We start from the raw sequence: 25,286 nt of genomic DNA on the forward strand, positions 1-25,286 counted from the left end.
AGATGTAGTTTCTTGTAATGTTTACCAGGTCAACTCTTGAACAGAAACATGGTGAGGATAATATTGCTATGGTCTCTGAAGCTCTCTTTCCTGCTGGCTTAAAACAGTCACAGAAGGAATAATATATCTAGGTTCAAAGCATCCAATCTGATATGGAGCAGCATATGGACTGCTGATCTCCTGCCATCAAAGGAACTGCCATTATCACTGGGTTATTAGATACTCTGATGGAGGAAGGAAGAGGGATCTCTAGAGTAGTGAAATATTTCCCTTCAATAAAACAAACAAACAAACAAAGGGTGTAGATGGATACTGAATACTTATTTTACATACCTCAATCACTACACCATTATATGCAGATTTATTCCAGACAAGCCAAAATTAAATTCATACTCTCAAAAGCTCCTGTTACAATTAACAGCAAGATCACAGCCTAAGATCAGAATATCCTTCCAGAGAGAATTATATTACAAAATACGAAGTCTGAGATGATTATGTTCAGCAGTCAGATGCTGAAGATTAGATTTGACAATTCCAGGCTAACCTATACGACCTTGGTGCCAGTCAGTGCTCTAGTTGAAAATGAAATTATTTTATGCAAAATAGAAACACTCTATCAAGAGAGATGGAGTTAGCCTCAGTTCAGAACACTGACTATTCTAGTCCCCTGAATACTTTCTCAGGAGTTAGAAACTCTAGGATCAATTGCTCTCCATTTCCCAGGGAAAAGGTGCACCGATTATCCAGGTATCAATGGTTTGCAGCTTACAAGAACCTTCCACATTCTCTTTTTTGAAAAAAAATTGCTTTGCTTGGGTATCTAACCAAAGGAGGTGGTTCACTGCTGTGAATCCAGACTGCAGAGAGTCATCTAGGCAACTCCATGACACTTCCAGACAGCACCTGGCTCAAAGTACAAGGGAATCATGTTCTTAGATGTATCTCTTCCCTTACAGTGCATAAGGAAAACAGGTGACTGCTTGAAGTTACGCGGTGGGGTAACCAATAGCAGGAACTGGCACTGCTCCCAGTGTGGCTAGTGGAGAGAAAGCCCTGATGAGGCCCCTGCTCTAAATCACTGTCTGGTGAGGTGCCTACCTTTTGCCATTGATTAGATAGGGAGTTCAGAGTTTCCATTACCTTACAAATATAGTATAGTCAGTGGACCCTAATTATTACTGAAATTTAGGGAGTGTGAATAGTTTGCATCTCTCCTTTTAAGTCTAATTCCCACTTGTGGATTTAACCCTTCAACTTGAAGGGTAATAGATTAATACAGTACAAAGGTCTCTTAGGAAAGAAGTATGACTTTCACCATTTGAAAGCAATCCACATCTAATTCCTGACTGAATATAGCAAATTTATTCTACTGAAAACTTAGATGTCAAACTACCCAAGAGTTTCAAATAGTTTTTTTTTTTTTTTTAACTCTGCAGAAATCAAGAATTGATAGAGAGAAAAGAAGCTATTTTTTCTAAAAGAATGGTGACTTGCTTACAGCCGAACACTTACTGACAGGTGAATCTGTCACACTATTAATCATTGCTCAGAGAAATTCTGGTAATACTGTGACAATATCAAAACATTAGTAATTTTTTAAAAATATAACTGTACACATAATTAAGTGGCTTCTTTGTTTGGGGTTTGTTTTTGGTATTTTATCTAAGTCTTGTCCTGCTCTGGTGACTTACTTAAAGTATAATGTATTCAACTTATAAATAAGAAATTGACTTTCTTGTTTAGTATATGAATTGGAACCCTAGGAATATGCCTACCTATGACCAGTTTTCCATTGTCATAAATTAGGATGGTACCACTAAGTTTCAACTACCCATTTTACTCCAAATCCATTAATCCATTAATTATAAGTATTTTTAACACATGCTCCATGTTCAGTAAGAAGAGTATGTGAGTTGTAGCATTTTATTGTGGCTGCAACACTGAAATATATGTCAGAAACTCCTACACTAAAACTGATATTCACAACTTAGTTCATAATTTCATATTGACGCTTTACTGCAATTTCCATAGAATTTCCTTGGTCTGTATCTTTACAATAACTGCAGCTTTAAAAAAACAAAGTTATAATGGTACATGTTTTGTAATGTAAAGTAAGAGTTTTACACCAAAAAAGTATCCCAGCACTCAAGGCATTATTTATTTTGAGGTAACTGACAAAAAGTGGTTTCACTATGCATTCATATAAACTATGCGTGACCTTCAAAAATCACTGGGAGACCAGGAATTCAGAACCAGAATGCATTCCCTGAACAGTGCAACTATTTGGATTAATTGCACTAAGAGACTTCATTTTGAAGGATCTGGGAATGTTTTTACAAGGGTTAGGAAGGATTTCATTAGGATTACATGATGAGCAAATTTGAGTGTGCTTAACTGTCCACATTAACTCTCCAGGCAAGGATGAAACAGATCAGTCATCCACTGCTTCTTAATTCTTATCCAAGATTTTGCCATCATAAAGGGAATGTCTTTGTAGTTCACTGTATATTTCAACCAGCCAAAACAAAAAAAAAAAACTATGACTTGAGCAAGAGTCTCAATCCTGATATTGTTCTTCAGACCACTGGATTAAGACAACAGTGTGTGCTTGTATTCTGCATTTTTCTGTTCTCTTGTGTTGCCTTCAAAAAAAATCTAACTTTGACATTTGGTCTAAACTGATACTCCATTTAAATTAGTCTATATTTGCCATAGGATAATACTCCTTGCCAACATCTTTTTTTCAAAGATTTGTTAACTGCAAATTTAGCTGTGCACCAATGGTCTAAGACTAACACATTAATCGAATGGAGGGATTCCACATAGAACAAAGAGTTTGAGCAACTGGATTTTTATAGCTCTACTCTTGCAATTTCATGCCAAATACAACAAGGCAGGGAAGCAGGGCTTCCATATGAATTCTGGGAAATGCAATAAAGGATTGTATTCTTTTCATAATTCGGGAAAATCTGAATTTTTTGAAAAAAATGTTTGTGGTTTTTTTCCTATTGAGATCACAACTGCAATAACTTCCCAGGTATGTCAGCAAAAATATGTGTCCAGTCCAGAGCACACTGTGACACTGTATGTCATTGTCTGAATGTAAATATTGCAAATGCACAATCAAATCAAGAAATGGTGCCTGAGAACACCACTGGGAAAAATAACAGAGGCAGCTGTGCACACAACTACAATAACAGGACAAATTTATGAGCATATGTAGATTTACTCAATTTCTGTTTTAAAAATAGATGTTACCTTTCACTGCAGGTAACTTGCTATTATTTGCTGTTATCAATTATTATAGTACATATGCTATGATTTTTTTGATCCAGCAGCAGACAGGAAGTAAAAAATAGTCAAATGTTAAACTTACACTCAAGTGAGATTTATTTGCTTGTTTGTTTTTGAAATTTGTACATTTAATTACCTGCAGGAGAGATTATTTCTTGTGGACACTGCATTTTTCAAAGTCAAAATAAGGTGTGAACAACTATTGATGGAACTACCTGCCAAGAACTGTTATTTAATAAAGAACCCTGAAATAAATTTAATGAAAGCTTTTATTTTGTAAGCAATCCATCAGCCTCCTTTTAACACTTGCATCTTAACAGAATTTCTTCCCTTGTAGCCTGTAGTGAACTGTAATGTTGAAACTGAATAGCAGCAACTGAGATTTCCCGACTCAAGGAATGACTGCCACAAAAGCAGCTAAGATTATTCCACTTGGAACACTGAAAACACACAGTTGCGTGTTTCTGTCTTGGCTGTACTACTATATAATTAAAAAAACTGTATCAGCAACAGTTCTGCCCAACAACTGTTCCTCATTCAGCTGCTTTTAGGCACTTTTACCTAAAAATATCCTGATTTTGAGTTCAGCATTGGGCATTTGTTTCGAAGTGCAAAACAGTCAGATTAGTGTCTCTTACAGTGTTATTACCTCTCTTCTTTTTGCTTCAAATGTATTCTTAAAAGCTTTTATTAAAGCAAACGCACAAATATTTACCAACCACCACCAAATGCTGTAATACAAAGCTCACCAATGACAGCTTGTATGTACCTGGAAATCAACTTTTAGAGGAATAAAAGTGCATGCAAAAGGAGAGTTACTGTGGAATCTCTAGTTAAAGTTTATTGTTTACATGAGTGGATAAAGGGCTAGAGAACCGTAACAAATGGATAGTATTGGAGCTTCTGATGCACCTGCAGAATTAGATGTGGAATTGAAAACCCAATCTGCTGTAACACACTGCACAAACCATCCACTGAAAAATATCGAGTTATAAAATCCCTTATAATGAAAAACATTGCATTTGATAGTTAAGTAACAGAAATTGTTATTGTCTGTACTTTTAAGGTGCCTACATATGAATACAGAAACCCAAGTTATGCATTAATTTCTGTGTTGGAAGAACAGTAAGGCAGGACTCAAGGGCAGCAGAAAAATCAGTCTGAGTTTCACATACCGTATTGGAACATTGGTGATTTCTGCTCTCTGATGAGTAAGCTTAATTCTCTGGCTAATGACTGCCTTGTTGTTTTGATCTAGAAAGATCACAGCAAAAACATCACTGCGAAAAAGAAAAAAGGCATTTGTAACAAAGGGTAGCATACTCAACTTCAGTAGCACGCCTGCATTCACAGTTTTATTTCAGCAAACATAACTACTTTAACGTCATATAGTCATTTCCTTACAGGAAAAAAAAAAAAAGAGATTTATTCTTTTAGGAATAAATGCATTTAGATTGAGCCCAGATAACAGACTGGATACGCAGTGTTTATGTAACAAACAGTATTAGTTGAGACTACCCTCAAATGCAAGTTCCCTCAATTTTGTTAAGAGTTTGTGGAGCTTATGATGTCTATTCTTACTTCCAATGAAGCAGGGAAGGAAGCATTTACCTCGTGTAAACGTGGACTGAGTGCAAAAAACTATTAAATACTGACTTTATAAGGCTGAAACTTCGAGCTGTGCATTAAGATAGTCTTGAAAGAAGGTGGACTTTAAGAGTGGTTTAAATACCAGAAAGCCTGTGATAGCTCACTAGGTATCAGAGGGCATTAAAAGTTCACACTTAAGAACAAAATGAAGATACCGTGCCTTCCCTTAAGTGTCTCACAAAACAATGCTCTTTGATTAGGGTTCCCGTCCACACAAAGGGCCGTCTAAGCTTAAAACACCAGCTGGGCGGCACTGGAAGAGAACTATGCGGTGGGTTAGGTCAGGCTCACCTCACTGACCTCTTCCGGTCCGGCAACGGCAGCCATACCCGCACCGACCCACCCTCACCTAGCCCCGCAGCTGCAGCCCGCCTGCCCGCGGAGCCCTTCGGGGCACGGTTTCCTTCTGTCAGTCTAGGCCTGAACTCTCTAAGGACCGTACGCGTCCCCGACTTCCCCGCTGATACTGGCCCAGCGCTCACCCGGGCGGAGGCGGGCCCGGCGAGGCAGCACCGCCCCCGAGCCAGCGGCAGATTTGAAGGGAAGAGGCGGGAGGCGCCGAGTGCCGCGCCTGGCGGTACCCTGCGGTCATGGTGGAGGGCCCGGGCTGCGCGCTCTATGGCGAGAAGTTACGGGCCCGGGTGCGGCGGGACCAGGCGGTGCGGAGCGCGCGGGGTAGCGCTCTGGCAGCCGCGGCCGGAGCTGGTGGCCCGGTGAGGGACCGAGCGCGGTGAGGGAGAGGCGCTTCCCCTCAGGGGCAGCGCCGAGCCAAGCCGGGCCGGGGTCGCAGAGCTTGGGTCCCCGGGTGTGCGCGGCGGTGAACGCTGCCGGGTTTATGGGAGAGGACTCGAGTCTGGGAGCAGGCAGTGGGTGGGGGGTGAGAATGCGGGGCCAGAGCAGGATGGCCGTTGCGGCCGACGTGGCTGCTCCTCCTGCTCTCCGGCAGCGGCAGGGCTCCTGCTCCCCGGGTGGGCTCCTGCTCCCCGGGTGGGCTCCTGTTCCCCGGGTGGGCTCCTGCTCCCCGGGTGGGCTCCTGCTCCCCGGGTACCCTTCGCTGGGGGATCGTCCGTAGGTACAGTCTTAATTCGTATTTTAAATTATTAAATATTCTTATCATCATAACAAACAAGGTCGGTTGTGTAAGGGGATGACTAAGCTGTACAAACACGGGGGCTTTTGGAAATAGCAAGGGAAATGTTTTAGAATCACTCTCATTCACTTAGAGTAGACTTTAAATGTCATTTAGTGTCAGGAAACCTACAATCGAAGGAAATTTATAGTAGCAGTTACTAATTTTAATTTTTCTCATAAGTCTTCAAAAGTCTGAATGACGAGGTGGAGTAGGTACATGTTGGGCTGCAGAGAGGGAGGGTTTACTTCTACGACTATTTTATTAAATAATTTTAATTAGACCAACTATTTAAATAAATGTGGCACCTGGTCTCAGTGCACACAGGATGTAATGTTGGTACACCAATCTGCCTTGCACTTAGGGATCCCATGACAGTGAAGATAGTGCTTGCAGGTTTCATCAGGGGCTGAACAGACCTTCTGGGGACCTCAAGGTTCTCTTTGTCATGGGCACCTTTACAGGCTCAGCGTTTGCAGGACATGCAGAGTCCTGCACTTGGAACAGAATATGTCATGCAGTGGCACAGGCCTGGCTGCTGATCATGTGGAAAACAGCTCCACGTATTAAAGAGGCTCAGACCAGCTGAGACTTGCCCCTCCAAGGAAGACAGCCTGCCCTGTACTGGACTGTGCTAATGATGATGTAGCCAGCAGGCTGAGGAGAGTGATTCTTACCTTTGCTCAGCACTTGCAAGGCTGCATTTGGATTACAGTGACTTTGGAGTACATTCCAACTCCCCACTAGGAAAAAAGTAACATGCTAGAGTGAAGCCCCTGGTATGATTAGCTGGCTGAAGTACATAGAGCTGAAGAAGCTGATAGAACACCTACAAGGAGGATGCAGAAGAGACAGGGCCAGACTCTTGTCAGAGGTGCAGGTAGGGTTAGAGACAACAGATACAAGTGACAACAGGAGAATTTCTGATTAAGTTGTGGATGAAAACATTTCCTAATACAATAGTCAAGTTTTGGGACGAGGGCCCAATAGAGTGTCTGTTCCTAGAGCCACTCTGAAGTTGACCTAAGGCTGCCTGACGTAAGACAGTCCTGCTTTGAGCCCCCAGTGTTTGGACAAGATAATCAATAGTGGTCCCTTCTTATGATTTCAGTGGAGTTTCATGTGCTAAGCAAGAAAAAATCATTGTTTCCATCTCAGAATTATCTTTTTCTTCTCCTCTTTTAGCATCCCACCTCCTGTTCAACATCATCTGAGATTAGACTTTAAACTAGTAGGAAGAGAGAAGTATCTCTGTCAGCTCAGCAGTAGCTTTTCTGTAATATGTATTGCGCCATGTGGAACACTGAAAGCATTATTAGCATGGGTAGAAATTCCAGCAGGAGGCATTTGGAGAAGGATGTAGGCCTGCAAATGGCAGAACTGATACTGACAACTAGTGTTTGAACTGTACCTGTTTAATTTGCATCAGCCTTAAAGTCTTCTTGTAAATTCATTACTTGAAGGAAAAGGCATAAAATTCACTGATAAAAAAAGATGTATTGTTGCAATTCAGAAGAGAAGGAGCTGAGTTGGGATAGTATGAGCAACAGTGACTCTTTGTTTCCTGGGTTAACAGTCTCACGGGTTTTGGTAGAGTTGCTTGAGAAGAGAAGGTCTAATGTTCAGGATGGAAAAATCAGCAATTTGGTGAATGTGTACTAATGCTAGAATCAAAGCAGTATAAATTCTGTTTTAATCTGTGTGTGTGTGTTCATTTTTAGACTGCTGCAAGCAAGGAGGGAACCTCTGGTCATGATTTCCTTGTTGGACATGTTTACAGGGGTGTGGAGACATTGGGAAAGGAACTTTTTATGTATTTTGATCAGAAAGCTTTGAGGTAAGAGGAGAGAAAAAGACTTCCTGTGCGTTCAGACTATATGTATTCATGGGTCATCTTGTTCTTGCTAAAGTTACTTTCAGAGATTTGAAAATTAGTGTTATCAAGAAACTTACCTGCAATCTTCTCTCTGTAATGCTGGAAATAATAGATATAGCCACTTACCTTTTTGGATAATCTACTACTTTATTCTTAGCCTAAAATTCCAAGTAACAGTGTCTGAAAAGGACAATTAATCCCTGAAATGCTTTGTTTCAAGCAGGAAATTGCATTTTCTAAGGACAAAACTCAGAGAAGTGCATGAAGTAACAGTTACTTAATGTCTTCCACTACAAGCTCTACTTGCAAGTCTTTTTAACTTTCCTTAAGAAATTTAGGCTTAAATTCTGTACTCAACATTAATCAGAGCAACTGAATCATGAATAAACCAATGTGGAAAAAAAAAAAACAAAACCAACTTAGTATTCAGTATGTATACATTTATGATTACTTTCTTGCTTGCTTTCTTTCAACAATATTAACATCTCCTTGGTTTGGAACTGTGGTTTGAAATTTGGCAGATGAATGGTTTTGGTAATGAGTGTACTTTAACTTTTTTGTGAAGCTGTCTCCTAGACAAATGGTAAAAACTGCCAAATCATTGTTTGCTTATGCTTTGTAGAGCTTATTACGAGTTTGTTGGCATGTTTAGGATTTTGTTCAATGCTTTAAGCCCTTGGACATGTTGTACTAGCCACCAGGGTTGTACTTGGAATCATCTAGATTACTTTTTCTATTTCAGTATGCTTCTGTAATGCAAAGTCAACTAAAAATAAATCTAACCAAATGCACAGTATATTGGATTATGAAAAAAAAATCCCCTCTCATTCTTTATGGTAATTAATACAGGATACATAAGTAAGACTCTTTTATAAGACTTCCATTTAAGGGTTTTCTTTTACCCTTCTACTTGCAACATAATTCTAATCTTTCTAACTCTGTTACATCTTTTTGTACCTACACAATAATCCTTATTTTCTGATATACTATGTATACAAGTAGGACAATCTCTTACATAAGTTTTTTTTATGGCTTGAATGTAACAGGTGAATTTGTAATAAATAAAATGCATGAGGCCATAGTCAAACTTGTCCTTTGCTCACGTATACTAGCTCCTAGTAGGATATATCATAAAATGTAGGACCTTTTAAAGCATTAGTGACCAGTAGGAGGAATGCTTGAAAGAGTCTGTTCCACTCCTTTGCCCTCTGGGCATTTTTCAGTTTCTTTCTTATATTAATTTTTAATTGACCTGCAGGTTTTGCCTTGGGTGTAGGCAAAGAAAAGCAGAAAACAACATATGGCAGATGTTAATTACTTTGTTTATGGTGTTATTGGAAGTAGCTTTGATATGATAAAAGTGTTGGCAATTAAGGGACTGAAATCTTTCCTTTCATACAAGGTAACTTCTGCCAGATTTAACAGAAAATTTTCTGGTAAAGTAGCCTCATTTCCTTCAGCCTCCCTGAAGACTTAAGAACCTGTGTTGGAAGACCAGCATGTCAAGTGGAAAAAATTCTAAGTGTGATACACCAGAAAAGCATGTTACTTAATGATCAGTTTTGGTTTCTGTTTAGTGAATTTTGAAGACCACTGGAAAACTGCTATGTTTTGGAGTAGTTTTGACTTGGGGAGATTTTTCTCTGGGAATTGAACATTATGTAAGCAAGTAGTTTGTTGCTGTGTTACTCTTAATGGCTAGAATTAATGTACATACATACTGACTTGGTTAGGTAAGAACAGTTTATAACTTCAAACATACACTAGTGTGATGCTTGGAAACATTGTGAAGATAAAATACCTGTAAGAACTCTCTTTTCTCTCCAAGGATTCACTTTGGAATGAACGGTTCCATGTGCATTAATCCCAATGGAAACAAAGGCAGAAATGCAGCACTACCAGTTTTGGAGATACAGCTTACAGAGGATATTGTTTGTTTTTTCGAGGTGACAGTAGAGTATAGGTAAAGCAGAAACTAACCAAATTAAACACAGCTTGGTTTATTTTTATGACATTCTTTTAAGAACATAGTGAAAAATCACACACAAATTTAGTGCTCAGATGCCATCATAGACACAAAGAAACAAAGCTTTCTAAATATTGGTATGGTAATTTAATTTTGCTACTTTTGCATCAGAATTTACATACGTTTAAAGTATTTCTATGCAAGAGCATCAAGACTGCGAATAAGTCCGTTCTTGGATCTGAATGCTGAACCCCATTGCTCCTTTAATTTCCATGCAAGTCTCAATTCCTTAACAAGAATAAGGACCTTTGATGATTACTAGTTTCAGATTTTATGCTCCTAAGGGTGTGTGTTTACGTTTGCTTTCTTTTTGGAAGCAAATTGATATAATTGTTCTAATTTACATTAAGTGCACGTTTTTGACCATCAGCATTGGTACTTCTCACTGCTAATAAAAATAATAGCAAGCTTGATTTTAAAGCATTTGAGGCTCTTTGGGGAAAAGGACCATGTAAATTCAAGTATCATATATATGCATATTTAATATTACAAAAGAAAAGCTTATGTAAGCCTGAGACTTCTTTTACTGTACTATTTTCAAGTGACTATGTAACCTGGTAGAGTTAAGGTTTAAGAAACTATTACCTTTTATTGTCTTCTAGTAACTATTGGACCATGTAACCATACAGTTAGTTATGTTTGATGGTCCAAATGCATAGTCTTTCCATGTTGGTAGTAGTTTTAAAACAAGGATCTGGCAATTATTTTTCAAACTAATATGAACAAAATGAGAATGTTTTCTTGTATGCTGGATCAGATGAATGTTCCTTGCATGCATCACTTACCTGTTTCTGGGAAGGGTGGTTAATGTAATTTCTGTGCCTCTTCCTGTCACTGGTATTTGCAAGATTTCTGTTATCTGCATATAATGTTCTATTATACTTTCATGTGTTGTTTTTAAAATCATACTGCTATGTTAGCATATAATTGAAATAAAAATAAATCTTAATGTATTATTCTCTTCCAGAAATGCAGCTGAGAGTGAACGGAAAGTGAGAATGATGGAAAGCTTAGATGTCTGTTCTCCAAAATTTAGTTTCCTAAGAGCAGAAAGTGAGATTAAGCGGCACAAAACCCTCATGTTGTGTGATGTGTTACTGGATCAAACAGTATTACCTGGAGTGGGAAATATAATAAAAAATGAAGCACTGTTTGACAGTGGTCTTCATCCAGCTGTTAAGGTGGGTGAAATGTCACAAGATTGCTTTTAATGACACCAAAGTATTGAGAATGTACATACTTATTCATATAACATTTTGTCATCTTCTTACCTTGGTTTTATGATCTGTCATTTTTCAAGTTATTTTAAGACATTAAATTAACATTTTATCATTATAACTGGAGACATTTGCAATGGCAGTCCTTGGAAACTGTTGCTGCTACTCATGCTTCACAGAGTGGGCATATTTTGTGGGGCCAAGCATTCTCTATTACATCTTGAAATCTCTCCTTAGCAGGGAATTAATTTAACCTTAAAATCCTGACTTTGTCTGGCATCCTATTTTGCTATCATTAAATTGTCACCCTATAAATAAAGGGAAAAGTGCTTTTGTTTTCTTTGTTCAGCTGCTAGCCAAAATAGTTTATGTGGTAGAGTTGATTGGTTTTGCTGCTGTTTCTTCCACTTCCTGTCTTGCTAGCTGGCATAATTTACTTTTCTACCATTGTTTAACATTCTTTCTTTATTAAGATCCTCAAACATGGATCTCCAAAGTTTGGTTGAAAAGAAGCCCGATGTTTACAGAACAGATTGACATTACATAGTACATAAAGAAAAGCTGGTGAAGATAGTAACTGGAAAGCTTTATACACATAATATTTTGAAAGCTTTTCTTAGGATCAGTCAGGATTTTAATTGTATCTGCAACGGGAACAAAGGAAACAAAAATGTGATTTCTTAACAAAAATTGGATTGATATATCTAATTGTGATGCCTTTGGCTCAAGTATTTTTCCTGAAGATTCTTTTGCAGAAAAGAGCCTCTGATGATAGACAGCTTGTATCACAATCCATGAGTAAATTAAGAGGCAACTAAGAGTTGTTAACTTCACATAATTCCTGTGATCAGAAACTCTTAGGTCAGCATAGACAAAGACAACTGAAACTTTTATTTAATGTTTTGTGTCACAAAGCGTGAGCTAAAGTACGTTGCTTGGTATTTACATAGTGAGTTTGTATAGTATAGAATGACTAAACATACATTTTTACTGAGGTGTTATATATCAATGTGAAGTCAAAGAATTACCACCACAGGAGTCAATGCAGTTCCACATAAGCTGGAAGTGTTTGAGGTACCCCTGCATTATAGGTCTTTCTGCTGTTGTCCCTTGGCATTCTAATATTCTAAAAATCATTTTTGTCTTACTTACAGGTTTGCCAACTGACAGATGAGCATATACATCATTTGGTGAAAATGACACGTGATTTTACCATGCTTTTTTATAAGGTATTGGCACATGTTTCTGAGGAACCTCCAAAACTTGACTCCAGCATGTTAGCTGTATGTGATCAACTAGTGGAAATAGTCATAAGATGCAACAGGACAAGTGTTTCCATAAATAGGAATGTTGGTTTGTGTGCTCTTTATTAATTATGAATTGTCAAATGATGGAAAGGTAAGGGAGTCTAGGCTGTAAGAATATGCATAGCTTGGCCCAGTTGCAGCAGAAGAGTTTGACAGATGCAGCCTAAGGGCCAGTTCAGTTTCACTGTGCATGTGTTGTAATGCAGCTCTGAACATGTCAAACTTGCTGTAGGTTAAGCACACATTTATTTGTAAGAGAACGTAAAGGTCACTCTTCAAACCGGGAACTAGAGTTTGCCACTTGCAGTATATTTATTTGAGTGAACAGATTGTAACTTTCAACAACTTTTTTTTCCCAACTGAAGCAATATTTTTGGTTGCTAAAGTAAAATAAATTCCAGCTTCTCCCTACTGCCACAACTTCAGTAGGATTTAATTTCTTCCATCCTGGTTGCTCTTTACTTTCCAAAATAGGAGAGAGAATTTGACAGAATTCTTGTATGTTTTTCTTCTTTAAGCTGCATGCAAAGAAATGAAAAGGAGCAATGAAATTCGTGTCTGTTTATCTTGGTACTTATGAAAGGCAAGGAGCTAGTGCTGCTAAAAATTATTTTTTTGATAGGCTAGAAGGAGGGCACCTGACTTCCTTAATACCATCTTTCAATCATAAAGGCTAAACACATAATTTAATAGTCTGCTTAAATGTCTGCTTTCCCCCAACCTACTGAAGAGTAGTTTAGTCTGTTGGCTAGGCACATCTTTTCGTTCTCCAGGCTTAACTGAAGTCTGACAGTGAAGAGAGCATTCTGCAACAACTATAGTACTAGGAAATTTAAATGTGTCAACAGTCTTTTAGACTGACAATAAACAAACACATTAAACTTTCTGTAGCTCAGATTAGCCATTTTAAAAACTTTTATAATCTATATTTAGCAAGTATTCACCAGACAAGTGCTTTTAAAGGATAGTCATCACCCCCCCCACCAAATCTCTTTAAGATAAACCCAGTGAAAATAGGTTAATACAAGGGGTAGTGCTTGATCATTTTTTATAGACTATTACAGAATGTATAATCGTACTATATTGTTTGTAGTAACACAGATGCAGAGCTGAGGAATCTTGTTTATGTAAAAAGCTGTTGCTTTTGTTTGGTTTTTAAATAACTGGATGGGAGAAAACTACTAATGAGAAACTAACTGTAAACCTTGAGGAGAAAGCAAACTGCTTGTGAATATTAATGTAAATATATGTTAGTAATTCCTTCTGGTTGAATTACTAGATTGTACTGGTGAAAGCTTTCTCATTCAGTGAGGCTTATTCAAGAGCACAGCAGAAGCAAATATGCTGTGCTCAAAGACCCCTGTATCTGGGGAGAACTCAAGGGTCATTGTGCATCATGGAGCTAGAGCCACTGAGCCCTGTCGGAGCTGGGCTGGTATTGCTGGGCCAGCTGTAGTATCATTTGAACTTCAGGTGTAGTGCAGAAACTGGTGTGGCTCTGCAGAGTTGGCTGCAACTCAAGTGGGCTTTTCTTGTTTGGTTTTGTTTTTATTGTTGTTTTTCTGCCAGTTTTAGCTGAGGTATGTTTATGCTGATGTCATGTGAGTTTTGTCATGAAATGTACCTGCTTGTCAGCCCTCTGGAGACTCTCTAGGTCGCTGTGCCCTTTGGGCTTCTACTGTACTGAATTCAATATGATTTTCTTCCAGGATCTGGGGAGCTTTCTATAGTGCCAAGTGGCTTCTCATGAGCCAACTTCTCTGGTATGGCCAGGGCTAAGGCTGAAGCTGAGCAACTTTACTGGGTGCTACCCAACTCCTGCAGAAATACTGCAGAAATGCAGTATTCCTGCATTGTGCGGTTCTTTAGGTTTTGGGAAGGCTGCTCAACCCAGATTGTTGCATAAGGTCTGAGCTGGCTCTGTGGTGTGGTTTTGGCTCTTTTTCAGACAAGGGAAGGTGGTGGTAGTTTTGTGGCTTATGTTTGGTTTAATTTTGTTTTCTATGCTGCATTGGCTAGAGCTCATCAGCTCCTTAAGAACACTCCTGCAGGTGCCAGGTCAAAGATGGCTTCTGCTAAATCAAGCTAGTTGGTCCAGCTGAACACAGGGAGTCCCTAGCATGTATTTGTTTTGTATTCTGTGGGTTTTTTTGTATTCTTTTAATCCATTATGTGGAGAATTCTAGCCAGTGTTATACCTGATTTAAAGTAAACTCTTCGTAAAAGAATATGATAGCCATTGTGAATGTGCCTTAAATATCTTTATGTAGTCATTAAGCTGTCAATTTATTTGTTTCTGGGTTGGTTTTGTTGTTTTTTTTAATTTTAGCTTCAGTTGAACTGTAGAAGGACTGACATAAAATTTATATTTGATCTCTGACTTGGTTTTTAAATATGTTCTATTTTAGTGCCGCAAAACAGGGTCTCCACTCTACAAACACTACAAAGTATACAAGCGCCCAGCCTGTGCTCAGTGCAATGGTAAGATCACTGTGTGTCGTTTAGGAGAGAATAACAGGATGACTTACTTCTGCTCTGGATGTCAAAAGGCAGATCCTCAGCTTGTCAATCTAAGGTATGATGGTAACTTTGTAATACTTTTAAGCATCAAATGCTTAAGCACCTCCAAGTGCGTTTATCACTTCTCAAATAGAATAAATCCTTGTGCATTTTATTTCTGATTTTCTTGACTTTACGAAAGAAAAATGTTTTGCCCATTGTCATTTAGAAATGGTTAAAAGCTTCGATTCTTTAATACTTTTCCTTTCAAAGGGCACATCTGTTATTAAATGGTTGTTATTTGAATGTAAGAATAAAAAAACAATTCAGAGTACTCAGAATTACTCGCTGCTACTGGAAAAACTGCCCCTTTTTTGGTGCTATCAATATAATAGGCTTGGATGCTTACGCACAACTGAGTTGAACGGCATAAGGTGGGTTATTTTTTGTCTCTGTTTCTTTTCATAGGATAGCCTCTTCAGTCCTCAAATATCTAGATAAGTGTGCATCTGTGGAATTTTGTTCTGGATGAGATTAACTAAAACTTCAGTAAATTCAGAGTGCAGCAAATATTGTAGGGCTTAGGACTTTCTGGGTTTTTTGTTTTCCTCTTTATTGTATTTGGAAAGCTTTTACTACAGGTGTGCCACAGGGACACTTTCAGTTCCACATAAGTTGTGCTAGCAGGAGATTTCCTTCATTTATTTTAGGAGTGCACAAAATGCATTTGATATCACAAAGGGTCAGAAGGTAAAAATTCCAAAAGCACCTTATTGGGATTCTTATACCCTAGTTATTCTTGAAAATTTTCATCTGAGGTTTCAGAATCTTGCCTTTTTACACTGAGCTTTGTCAATCTAATAAAAGCCATTGCTTTGCTTTGCAAGCTCTGTGTGTGTGTGTGTGTGTGTGTGTGTATTAGATAAGATTTACAGAACACACAAATCCCTCTCCCACCTTCAGCCTACTTTGAAGATTCAGATGGCTGAAGGGATTTTGGTTAAAGCTTAAAAATCACCTTTGAGTATAGATCAATTGTAGAAAATGCCAGCATGTGAGATAAATATTTCACGTGCTGATAACCTCAATGAGCAATGTTTTGCAGAAGGGTGGGAAGGCAGCAGTGTTCTCTTGAGTCAGATAACTAGAAAATGATGCAAGTTAAAAAAGATCTCTTTCTCTGTTCTAGAACAAGTAGTAGTTTGGGGTTTTGTTGTTTGTGGTGGTGGTGTTTCTTTTGGGTGTTTTTTAACAAATAATTAAACAGTGGTATGCTTCATTGAAAAACTTAACAATGGTAGCTATAAAGTGAAAAGGTTGTTTCTTGCGCTGTTCTCATCCTAATGGTAAGCTCTTTGTGTTCTACTGCTCTGTCTTCTGTTACGCAGTAACTGTTACCAAATAAAAGTATGTGTAGCTCCAGTGGTTTATCTGCCATTTCAAGCTTTTCACATTTGAAGGCTGAAAGGAACCTGTGTGATCAAACTGACTTGCTACAGATCATAAAGTGTAGAATTTAACCCAATGGCTCTTGGATAAAATCAAGTAGCTTATGATTTTTCTCAACTGAAAAAAAATGAAGAAAATACTCATTCTAAGCTTATACCTCATCAAATCCAAATGTATCTTGAGTCTTAAAAACACCACACACCCCGTATTTCATGTTCCAAAATGGGGAGAAGGATGGCAGGATGACACTATGGTCACACTGGGAGGATGACATGCTGAATATATTCAGTCTAGTAATACATTTTTGGTAACTGAATAGAACATCTGATCTAATAATGTAAAAATACCCATTTTTCACACTTCCAGTTCAGCTGTTTTGTTATCTAGCCACAGTATTCTGGTGAAGGATACTGTAATGTCTGCTTTACCTCTTGACAGCATAGCATCTCCGGTATGTCAGCAGTTCTCATTGCCCTCTTTAGTTTTCCTGCTATGCAAGATATGTAGTAAGTAGTGGATATCCTTCCCATTATCTTAGAAATGTAGGCTGTTAAGGGTCTAAGTTGTATCACAACAGTTCCAAAGTATGGCATTTGCATTATTAAGTGCTTAAATTCTTAGAATTAGAAAAAAGCCCCCCCCAGAATGTATAAATCCATAAAAAATTATCAACCATAGTATTTAAAAGCTTACATATATGTTCCTTAACAGGAAAGTTCAAGTTAAATTTACTGCGCTAACAATATTTGAATACTATGACAAAATGCAGCGTCTGCAAAATAGTAACTATGATTGTATATCAGTGTATCGCCATAGGAAGTATTATAATTAACAGGGAAATAAATAAATCTGTAGGAGTGTCTGGAGTACAGATTTGGCTTACCGGTCACAGCTAGGAGATTCCCGAACTCTTTCTGATCAGGACTAAAAAATCCACAAAACCACCACCACCAACAACAACAAAAAAGAAGGTGCTATATTCTGAGCAGACTCCTGCATTTTGAAAAGTTTTCTAGCAAATGGTGATACACAAGAAAGACTTTCTAGACTTTCTAACTTTTAAGGTTTTAAGTTCTATTGGTTGTTACAATAACAAAGTGGTCTAATGGGCACCATTTAAATGAGGGCAAAACAATTCGTGTGCTAGGTTGTGTGACTTTCTGTAGTTTAGCTTCTGAACAGTTCTTTGTCCAAAAATGCATTTGTTCATAAGCATTCTATACAAGGGTTGGGAGAAATGTACTGAAACAGTTCTTCCAACCCTAACCATTCTATGATTTTATGATTTAAATATTTATATTTACTAAGGCAGCATTGGGAAAGATTTGCCCTGGAGGTAAAGAAGAAAAAAAAAATCAAACTCTAACCGTGACATGCTGTCCAAGCTCTGACAGACAGGCATAACATTGTGTATTACTTGTTCTCCAGCCCTGTGCCTCCCTGCACATAGTGGTATAAGACAATTTGTAGAAAAAATGTCACAAAAGACTAACATCGTTCTTCTGTTTTACAGCAAATTGCCAACTAGAAATAGCCTAATTGGCTGGGCATATGGCAGAGGGTCATGTTCTAATGAAGATGTAGCTTGGAAGTCCGAAGAGGAATGGATGTGCATGTGCTGTACCCTAATAAACAAGCCTTCTGCTGAAATTTGTGATGCCTGTTTGACTTCAAGGCCTGAAGGTATTGAAAGGTTGTCTGGAATTTGTACTGGAAAAAGGGGGAGGATTTGGTTTTGATGCAGTTTTTAGAACTGTAAAAGTGCCTTATTGTGAATATATTTAAGTAATTAGCTAACTTAAATTTGGATTTTGGGGAAATATTTCACAGACAATCATAGAAAACCTTTTCTTAAAGCCTGAAAGAGGCTTGTCTTTCCACTTTGTGTTCAGGTGGGACTCTATAGAAAAGCCTCTGCAGTGACCCTTTTATTTTCAGGGGCAAGGAGTGAGACAAAACTCTATTCTCTCAACTCTACTTAAATTCATTAGATGATTGCAGCATATTGCAGAGAAATCCCCAGAGGCAGAAAAGCAATTATCATTCTGTCATGTGGACAAAAGCAGCATATTTTGGTACCCTTTCCAAAAGGATGTCAGGTTTCTCAGGAGCTAGGTTTTTGGCTCCAAGTTCAGAGTAAGGATGATTTGGGACTTCTTACCTAAACTTGTTGTTTCTCTCTTGCTGGAGCTTTTAATGCTGCTCTCTAGATCTGGTGGACAGAAGCAGCTATGAATGAGACCCAAAAATGGGCAGAAAGGTGGAATGAATAACGTGCTGACTTCAATCCAGACTTCTGTATTGAAATTTTGGATATTAAGAAGGGATGAGTGAGGTTATGGACACACTTTCCACTGAGACCTGTTTTCTCTGTGAAGAGGAGCTTTGTATTCTTTTGCACTTTCTGTAGAAAAAAGTGAGTGAATCTTATGGCAGAATTTAGAGGAAGTTATCTGCATCAAGACTGTTGCTCCAAAACACGTTTAATTGCTACGTGCATTCCAAAAAGCAAGGCCTAGAGGCGTGTATGTGTGTGGCTTTCCGGGATAAAGCTAATTCTATAGCAATTCCATACTGAAGCTTTTCTACCTCAAAAACTAATGCTTATTTCACATTAGGTGGATTATTCCGTAAGTGGCTGAAATTTGCATACTAGTTTAGTTCTTAATTTTTCTATCTCTGGTGCTACAAAACTGAAAGAAAAGATATTTGGAAACAATATATAGGTATTTTGTATCTGAGAAGAATTAGTGGTTTTATGTGAGTTTCAGGACCTGTTGTTAAAAGTTTACTCCATTAAATTATGACTGAAAGTATAGATGCTGAAATCAGAATTTAAGGTCATATTGATCTTTAATTGAGCCATACTTTCCAAAGTGCGTCCAAATTCCCAGCTGCTGAAGAAATGACTTTATGGTACTAATTTTGGTCCTTACAAGTTCAAATGTTTTTTTTTTAATTATTACTTCATTCTAGTTATTGATTTTATGAATGTAGTGTGTGGAACTCTTATCTTACACTAGCTGAAGTCCATTTCTTTACACCAGGAATTAACAAAAGTATGCCTCCATGACTTACATGACAGTTCTTGCCAGCAGAGGCTAATCTTGCATAATTCTCCTGCAAAATCAGTGCCAGAAACCTGAAAGTTTTAATCTGTCCACAGACTCAGATTTACCAGCTAACATTTATCCTGGAATTAATCGTGTCAGCTGGACCTTAAAACACATAATGGTGTGTGTACAAATGTTTTAGTTTAAGCTTTGTAACAAAATCCTTTTCCTTCTCAGGTACTTCTAAGTTTCACTTGTGTAGCTATGTGCCAATGCTGCAGAGAGGCCTGGAATTTGAACATGTGTTAGACTTGGTGGAATACTTTATGAAATCTCTTTTTTTTTTTTTTTTTTTAAAAGTAACTTATTTTTGAATCGTAGGAGACGTATTTGAGATTGGTTTTAGCAGTTTTGTTTACCTCTCTCTTCTCAAACTTTAGGATTCCTTGCCTCCTTACTTTGTTGATTTTATTTTTTTTGTCTTTTATGTTGTTTCTAAATTAACTACTGTCAGCAGAAAAGGCTGAATTTTTGAGGACAGAATACTTGGTACGTAAAGTTAGCTACTGGCCTTAGAGCCAAAATAATTCAGTTTCTAAGAAGCATTTAAAGAAAACTGTAAGGATTCCTATTTGTTTCTGACTGAGAATGCCTTTAGAGAAAGCATGCCTTTGTGTATGCCTTACCTACCCATTTTTCTTCTGCTTTATTCCCTCTTCCTTGTATGGATGGAAGATGTAGGAGTGAGACACTGCTGGAGATGGTAGAAAAGACTCTGTTCTTGAACACTATGATTTCACAGCTCCTTTACAAAGATTGCACATAGGGACCCCGTAAGAGTTTATCTTTTCACCCTTTTCTCAGGAAAGATAACCTACAGACTCCTTATTTATTGAACTGGGATTAATAAATTCTGGACTCTTCTGGAGTGATTATTGCCCACTAGACAGGCCTCTCATTCTGTGAAGAAACACACTGTTTTTTCATGTCAGAAAACAAATGCAAAGTAAATGTCTAAACTGCTTGCTTCTAAAGCCTCTTAGAGTAAGGGATCAGTAAGTTTGGATGTGTGCAATGTTTGGAAAGGATGTGAGCCCTGAAAGCACTAGAAAACCCAACAAATTAATCCTTTTTGCTCCTTTTTGTGTTAACAGTAAAGCAATACTTTGGGTAATGTATTGCTGCTGGGAGATACCATACCCTGCCATCTTCCAGTGCTAGGGTTATAAAAGGTAATTTTGGAGAATTTAAATATTTTAATACCTGTAATTAAGTCAAATTCAACTTTGTATGGTTAATTCTCTAACAGCTTTACTATTCACATCTGGTCTTATTTGAACAGTAATGTTATCTAGAAACACATGCTATATGTGACTCCAAAAGCGTATAAGCTCTCATTATTGTGAGAAATTTGGTACTATATCCAATCTGTGACAGGTTTTGCCGTCTTTCTAGATGATATGGAAAATTTAGTCTTTCACTCTCTGTACGATGACTTATGACTACAGATCAGAAATAGGATGTATCACTATACAGATGAATTATAACCAATAACTTCTTTTCCCTTAGTTCCAAAGACAGAGAATGTTGACGATCCTGCAGCCTTTAACATAAACTTAGTGAAGTACCCTTGTAATGACTTCAGAAAACCCAGCAGAGAAATAAAGATCAATAGGAAAACTGCATTTGGAACTACAACTCTTGTTTTAACAGATCTTGGTAACAAAGATGATTTGAGAAATGATACCCAAATATCCAATGGACACTCTCAGTGTGTTGCTTCAAAAAGTAATTGTAGACACATACAAAACAATGTCTACCAGTCCTGGGGAAGCACAGCCAAGCATTGCCCAACACCTGTAACTGCTATGGCTTTGTCCTCCTGTCAGCAACCTCTCTCTTTCACACATGTACAGAAGAAACAGAAAACTGATCATATATCCACAGTTCACCAATATAATAAAGCAATAAGGTATGTATTCTAAAATGTAAACAAGTCTTTTTATAATTCCAAAGATCAACTTTATCCTTGAAGATTATTGGAATACTATGCTTTTGGGTTCAGACACTGTTGTCTTTGGATTTCTGCCAGAGGTAGATTATTCTTGGGAAACTAAAATTACAGATTTCAAAAGCACTGAATGACTTAGGCTGTCATTCGAAAAGTCCTGATTTTGTCATCTGGCCAGTACTGCTCTTAACTAAACAGCTGTTCATAGTTCAGCTATTCCTATGGGATGGAGCAGTATAGCTCTAATAGGTCAAGTTCTACATAAAGAGTTGTCTGATCTTAGCACTATAGTTGCTATCTGCTTAGAGAGATCATTGAAATCATCATGAAAGATGACAAAAGGAAGGTAGCTGAATGAATATATTCCAATTAAAGTCATATGTCAACTAGCAGTTCTCAAAATTCTTCCCATGGTATGAAACTCTATTCAGGTACCTTAATGAACCTCCCATCACTATTTTCTCTTAACTTTCCTTCCCATTTAATATGTAACTACTTCAGTGCCCTACCCATCCTGAATCTGTATTTACACAGCCCTATTCAGACACATCCATTGCCTTGTTAAGAGAAGCGTGGGAACCTATTAGGGTTGTCAGAAAGTTGGGCAGACATACACAACAGCAATGGGACTGCAAGATAGATGTCACTTAGTGGTACATTATTCAGGGTGAGTGTGAAATATTAACAATATGCTACAAACTTCTTGGTGATGTGTCTGTTCCGAAATACAGAAATTATTCCTTGCAATGTTGAAGCACCAGTTTTGAAAAAGGATCCCAGTGGCTAGCCAGGTTAGGCTGTGTGAATATACTTTCTCCTTGCTGTGGCAGTAGACAGCTACAGAGAACTGAGGAGGTAGGCAGGATAACTGAGAAGACAGGAGTGCAAAGAAGAAACGAGACTGTATCTATCATGGTAACAGGTAGTTAAAGCAACTCGTCACTTAAACATTAAAAAAACACAAACAAAACACAAGCAAAAAACTAAGCGAATGAACAAAACAAAAATTAAGAAAACCCACACCAAAACCAAACGCTTGTAACAAAACCCATCAGAAAGTCTTGGGTTTTTTTTCTTTTGCTTCAGTGAGGTGTTGGAAGAAAACTACTGATGTCTGCAGGACTGCAATCTGCCAGACATAAAAGAACATGAAATTCCTAAACTGGTAACTTAACCAGAATAAATTATTTATCCTCCTCACCCTCCAGGCCTTTCTGCTATATACACACATTGGAAAGATACATTTCAGACTATCATGTAACTGTTTTTTTTTCATGTTACTGTTTTTTAGATAAAGCCTTGTTTATTGCATTCAGATAATCTCTGACTATCTCAATCATGGCAAAGAAAGAAAAAAACTTTATCCCATTCAAAGAACACCCTTCCACCCTGCCTCGGGTGGATTACTTCTTGTCTGGAGCATTACTGTAATATTTTAGTAAGAAGAGTGGGAGTCTTCTGGGAAGCATACAAATACCTGGAGTAACTACTTTGTATTGGTCTTTTTCTGCTCTGACAGCAGGATACTCTTTTAGAATATGTCAGAATTTGGATTGGGCACTATAATAGCTGTAGTAATATTTATTTTGTTTTGTATATTACTTTAAAATTATTCAAAACAAGGGCTAATGCTGGGGAAAACTGGTGTAATACCTGCAGAAAAGCACACAGTCTTGTCTTCGCTACTAGCAATCATTCAGCTTTAAAGGTGCAATAGAGTGCATTAGAGAAGTAAGTTTTCTGACTGTCATTGTGTGCGAAAGAACACTGAGTGAACTATTGTAATGGTAAGAGAGGTTTCTTTGGCTGGTAATACCTTTGACGTTATGCAGGTGTCATTTTGTAACCTATCATTACAGCATACCTCAAGCTAATCTGACATGATATTTATATGTTAAGTGCAGGCCATCCTCGCTGCAGCAAACACAGCCTGCTCTGCAGCCTCAGAGTTGTGAGAAAGGATGGAGAAAACAAAGGCAGGCAGTTTTATACCTGTCCTCTACCCAGGGAAACTCAGTGTGACTACTTTCAGGTATGTATAAAACTGCAGGGCCTGTTTTCTAATAAGCACTTGTTCTGCAGCCTTCTTGCCCCAGTGATCTGTATTTGTGGACAGATGTGATCCATTTAACGTTTGAGGTAATTTTAAAGACTTTTGCACACTGAATTGAAGCTAAAAGCATAATAGCAGTTACAAAATTATAGTTTTAGTTACTTCTCTTCCTGCTAAGAAGGCCCTGCTTGTCCAAATGTTCTTTATCCGCTTCCAAGTGATGTAAAATAGATGCATGGCAGAAATGTTGGTTTGAAGGGACTTGTACAAGTTGTTCAGATCATCCTCTTGCTTGAAGGAGGACTATGGCAAACTCTAGATATGGAAATCAGACACATTTCTGTCTAGCCAAAATCTTGAATATCCAAGGATGAAGATTCTGTAATCTGCCTGGGCAACTGCTCCCATTGCTGCACTAATGCCTAACCTGACCTTCCCAGCTGCAACTGGTGGCCATTGCTCCTTGCTTTGAATGTATGTCACTGAGAAGAATTTGACTCAGTCACCTCCCACCAGATGAACTCCAGACAGTAATGACTATTGTGCTTTTATTTGAAGAAAACTGTGTGTTAGCAACATTTAAATTTAAATCATTCAGTGTGTGCAGTTGAGAGAAAAACCTAAAATCAATGATCACAAAAGAGAAAACTACTAGGAGGAGTTTCCTCTAGGGCTTCCCCCTATAGATCTGTTTCTATTGCCAATTTTAAAATAAGGAATTCATAGCCACCATATATGCCAAAACTGTGCCTAAACCTGTTTCTTTTGGCAGTGGGCTGACTTGGATTTTCCATTTTGTAACCATGGCAAGCGATCTGTTATGAAGACTGTCTTGAAGATCGGTCCCAATAATGGAAAGAACTTCTTTGTGTGCCCTCTTGAAAAGGAAAAACAGTGTGGCTTTTTTCAATGGGCAGAAAATGGGCCAGGTTTGCAACTTATTCCTTGATGTCCAATGTTAATAGTTAGCTGCTCCTCAGGATGTCTTAAGTGCATACAACTTGCCTAGTCATTTTTCCATTTGCTGCTTCATTAGTAAAAGAGCTCCAACAGCATAAAGAACTGCAGGTCTGGAAAGAGTCATTTTATGTAGTCCTGTAAAACTTGAACGCTGCTTGTGTGCTGCATACTATTTTGCAATAATCATCTAGCTTGCAGTATATTGTAACATACTGTTGTATTTCTAATTAAAAATTGAACTGTTTTCTTTTTGCCTATACATGTCATTGAAGTTTGTCAGCACTGTATACTTTCAAGCACATGTGATTTATAGAATCAATAACTTTAAATTAGTATTTTAAAGTGGCAGATTTTTCCATAAGTGTAAACATAATAAAATAATAAAAGTTAATATAAAGAAAACACACTTGTTTAAATACTTCATGCTTTATTTACTCAGAGCTTAAAATGAAACAGCAATGGACTGTACACTTCAAATGTTAGCATAGTTAAATGTGTGACCTTGCTTAGGTTTAGAAAAAGACTGCCCTAAAATTAATAACGTGACTCTGCAGCTTTCCTAATTACATATTTTAAATCCAGGTCTTAACAATTTATTCTAGTTGCTACTGAACTTTTTTCTGTCAATCCATCTGTAATGCACAATAAAATCATACCTCTTTGTAAATATTTCAGAATTAATTGTGCCATTTCTGAGAGGTAACTGCCTTTTATTGTTTGAGGGGAAGGACTACTTAATTTTCCTGAGAAACTTGTGGAAGT

At 37.9% G+C, this 25,286-nt stretch overlaps 1 protein-coding gene across 4 annotated transcripts; it reads left to right on the forward strand.

Annotated features, from left to right (window-relative positions):
- The first annotated feature begins 5,522 nt into the window (after positions 1-5,522).
- On the forward strand, positions 5,523-24,926 carry NEIL3 (nei like DNA glycosylase 3). Of its 4 annotated transcripts, none has more exons than XM_057419132.1 (10): positions 5,523-5,657; positions 7,795-7,910; positions 9,778-9,912; positions 10,943-11,156; positions 12,347-12,421; positions 14,908-15,074; positions 17,961-18,130; positions 21,070-21,472; positions 23,411-23,543; positions 24,337-24,926. In XM_057419132.1, exons 1-10 carry the CDS (start codon positions 5,535-5,537, stop codon positions 24,511-24,513), a joined length of 1,713 nt encoding a protein of 570 aa, XP_057275115.1. In that variant the 5' UTR covers positions 5,523-5,534; the 3' UTR covers positions 24,514-24,926. The 4 variants fall into 4 exon arrangements, with proteins under 4 accessions (XP_057275115.1, XP_057275116.1, XP_057275118.1 ...); XM_057419133.1 differs by having other exon boundaries at positions 7,854-7,910; XM_057419135.1 differs by having other exon boundaries at positions 23,416-23,543; positions 24,337-24,473.
- Positions 24,927-25,286: the final 360 nt, after the last annotated feature.

This window comes from Pezoporus wallicus, unplaced genomic scaffold (genome assembly GCF_028554395.1).
Source record: "Pezoporus wallicus isolate ANWC-B61680 ecotype Strahan unplaced genomic scaffold, APGP_CSIRO_Pwel_v1 contig_2384, whole genome shotgun sequence".
Taxonomy (NCBI): domain Eukaryota; kingdom Metazoa; phylum Chordata; class Aves; order Psittaciformes; family Psittacidae; genus Pezoporus; species Pezoporus wallicus.

Coding starts and splice junctions, on each gene's coding strand:
- NEIL3 (XM_057419132.1), top strand. CDS start 5,535: ATGGTGGAGGGCCCGGGCTGCGCGCTCTATGGCGAGAAGTTACGGGCC. Junction 11,157..12,346: donor GTCTTCATCCAGCTGTTAAG/GTGGGTGAAATG, acceptor TCTTACTTACAG/GTTTGCCAACTGACAGATGA. Junction 23,544..24,336: donor CTCAGTGTGACTACTTTCAG/GTATGTATAAAA, acceptor TTCTTTTGGCAG/TGGGCTGACTTGGATTTTCC.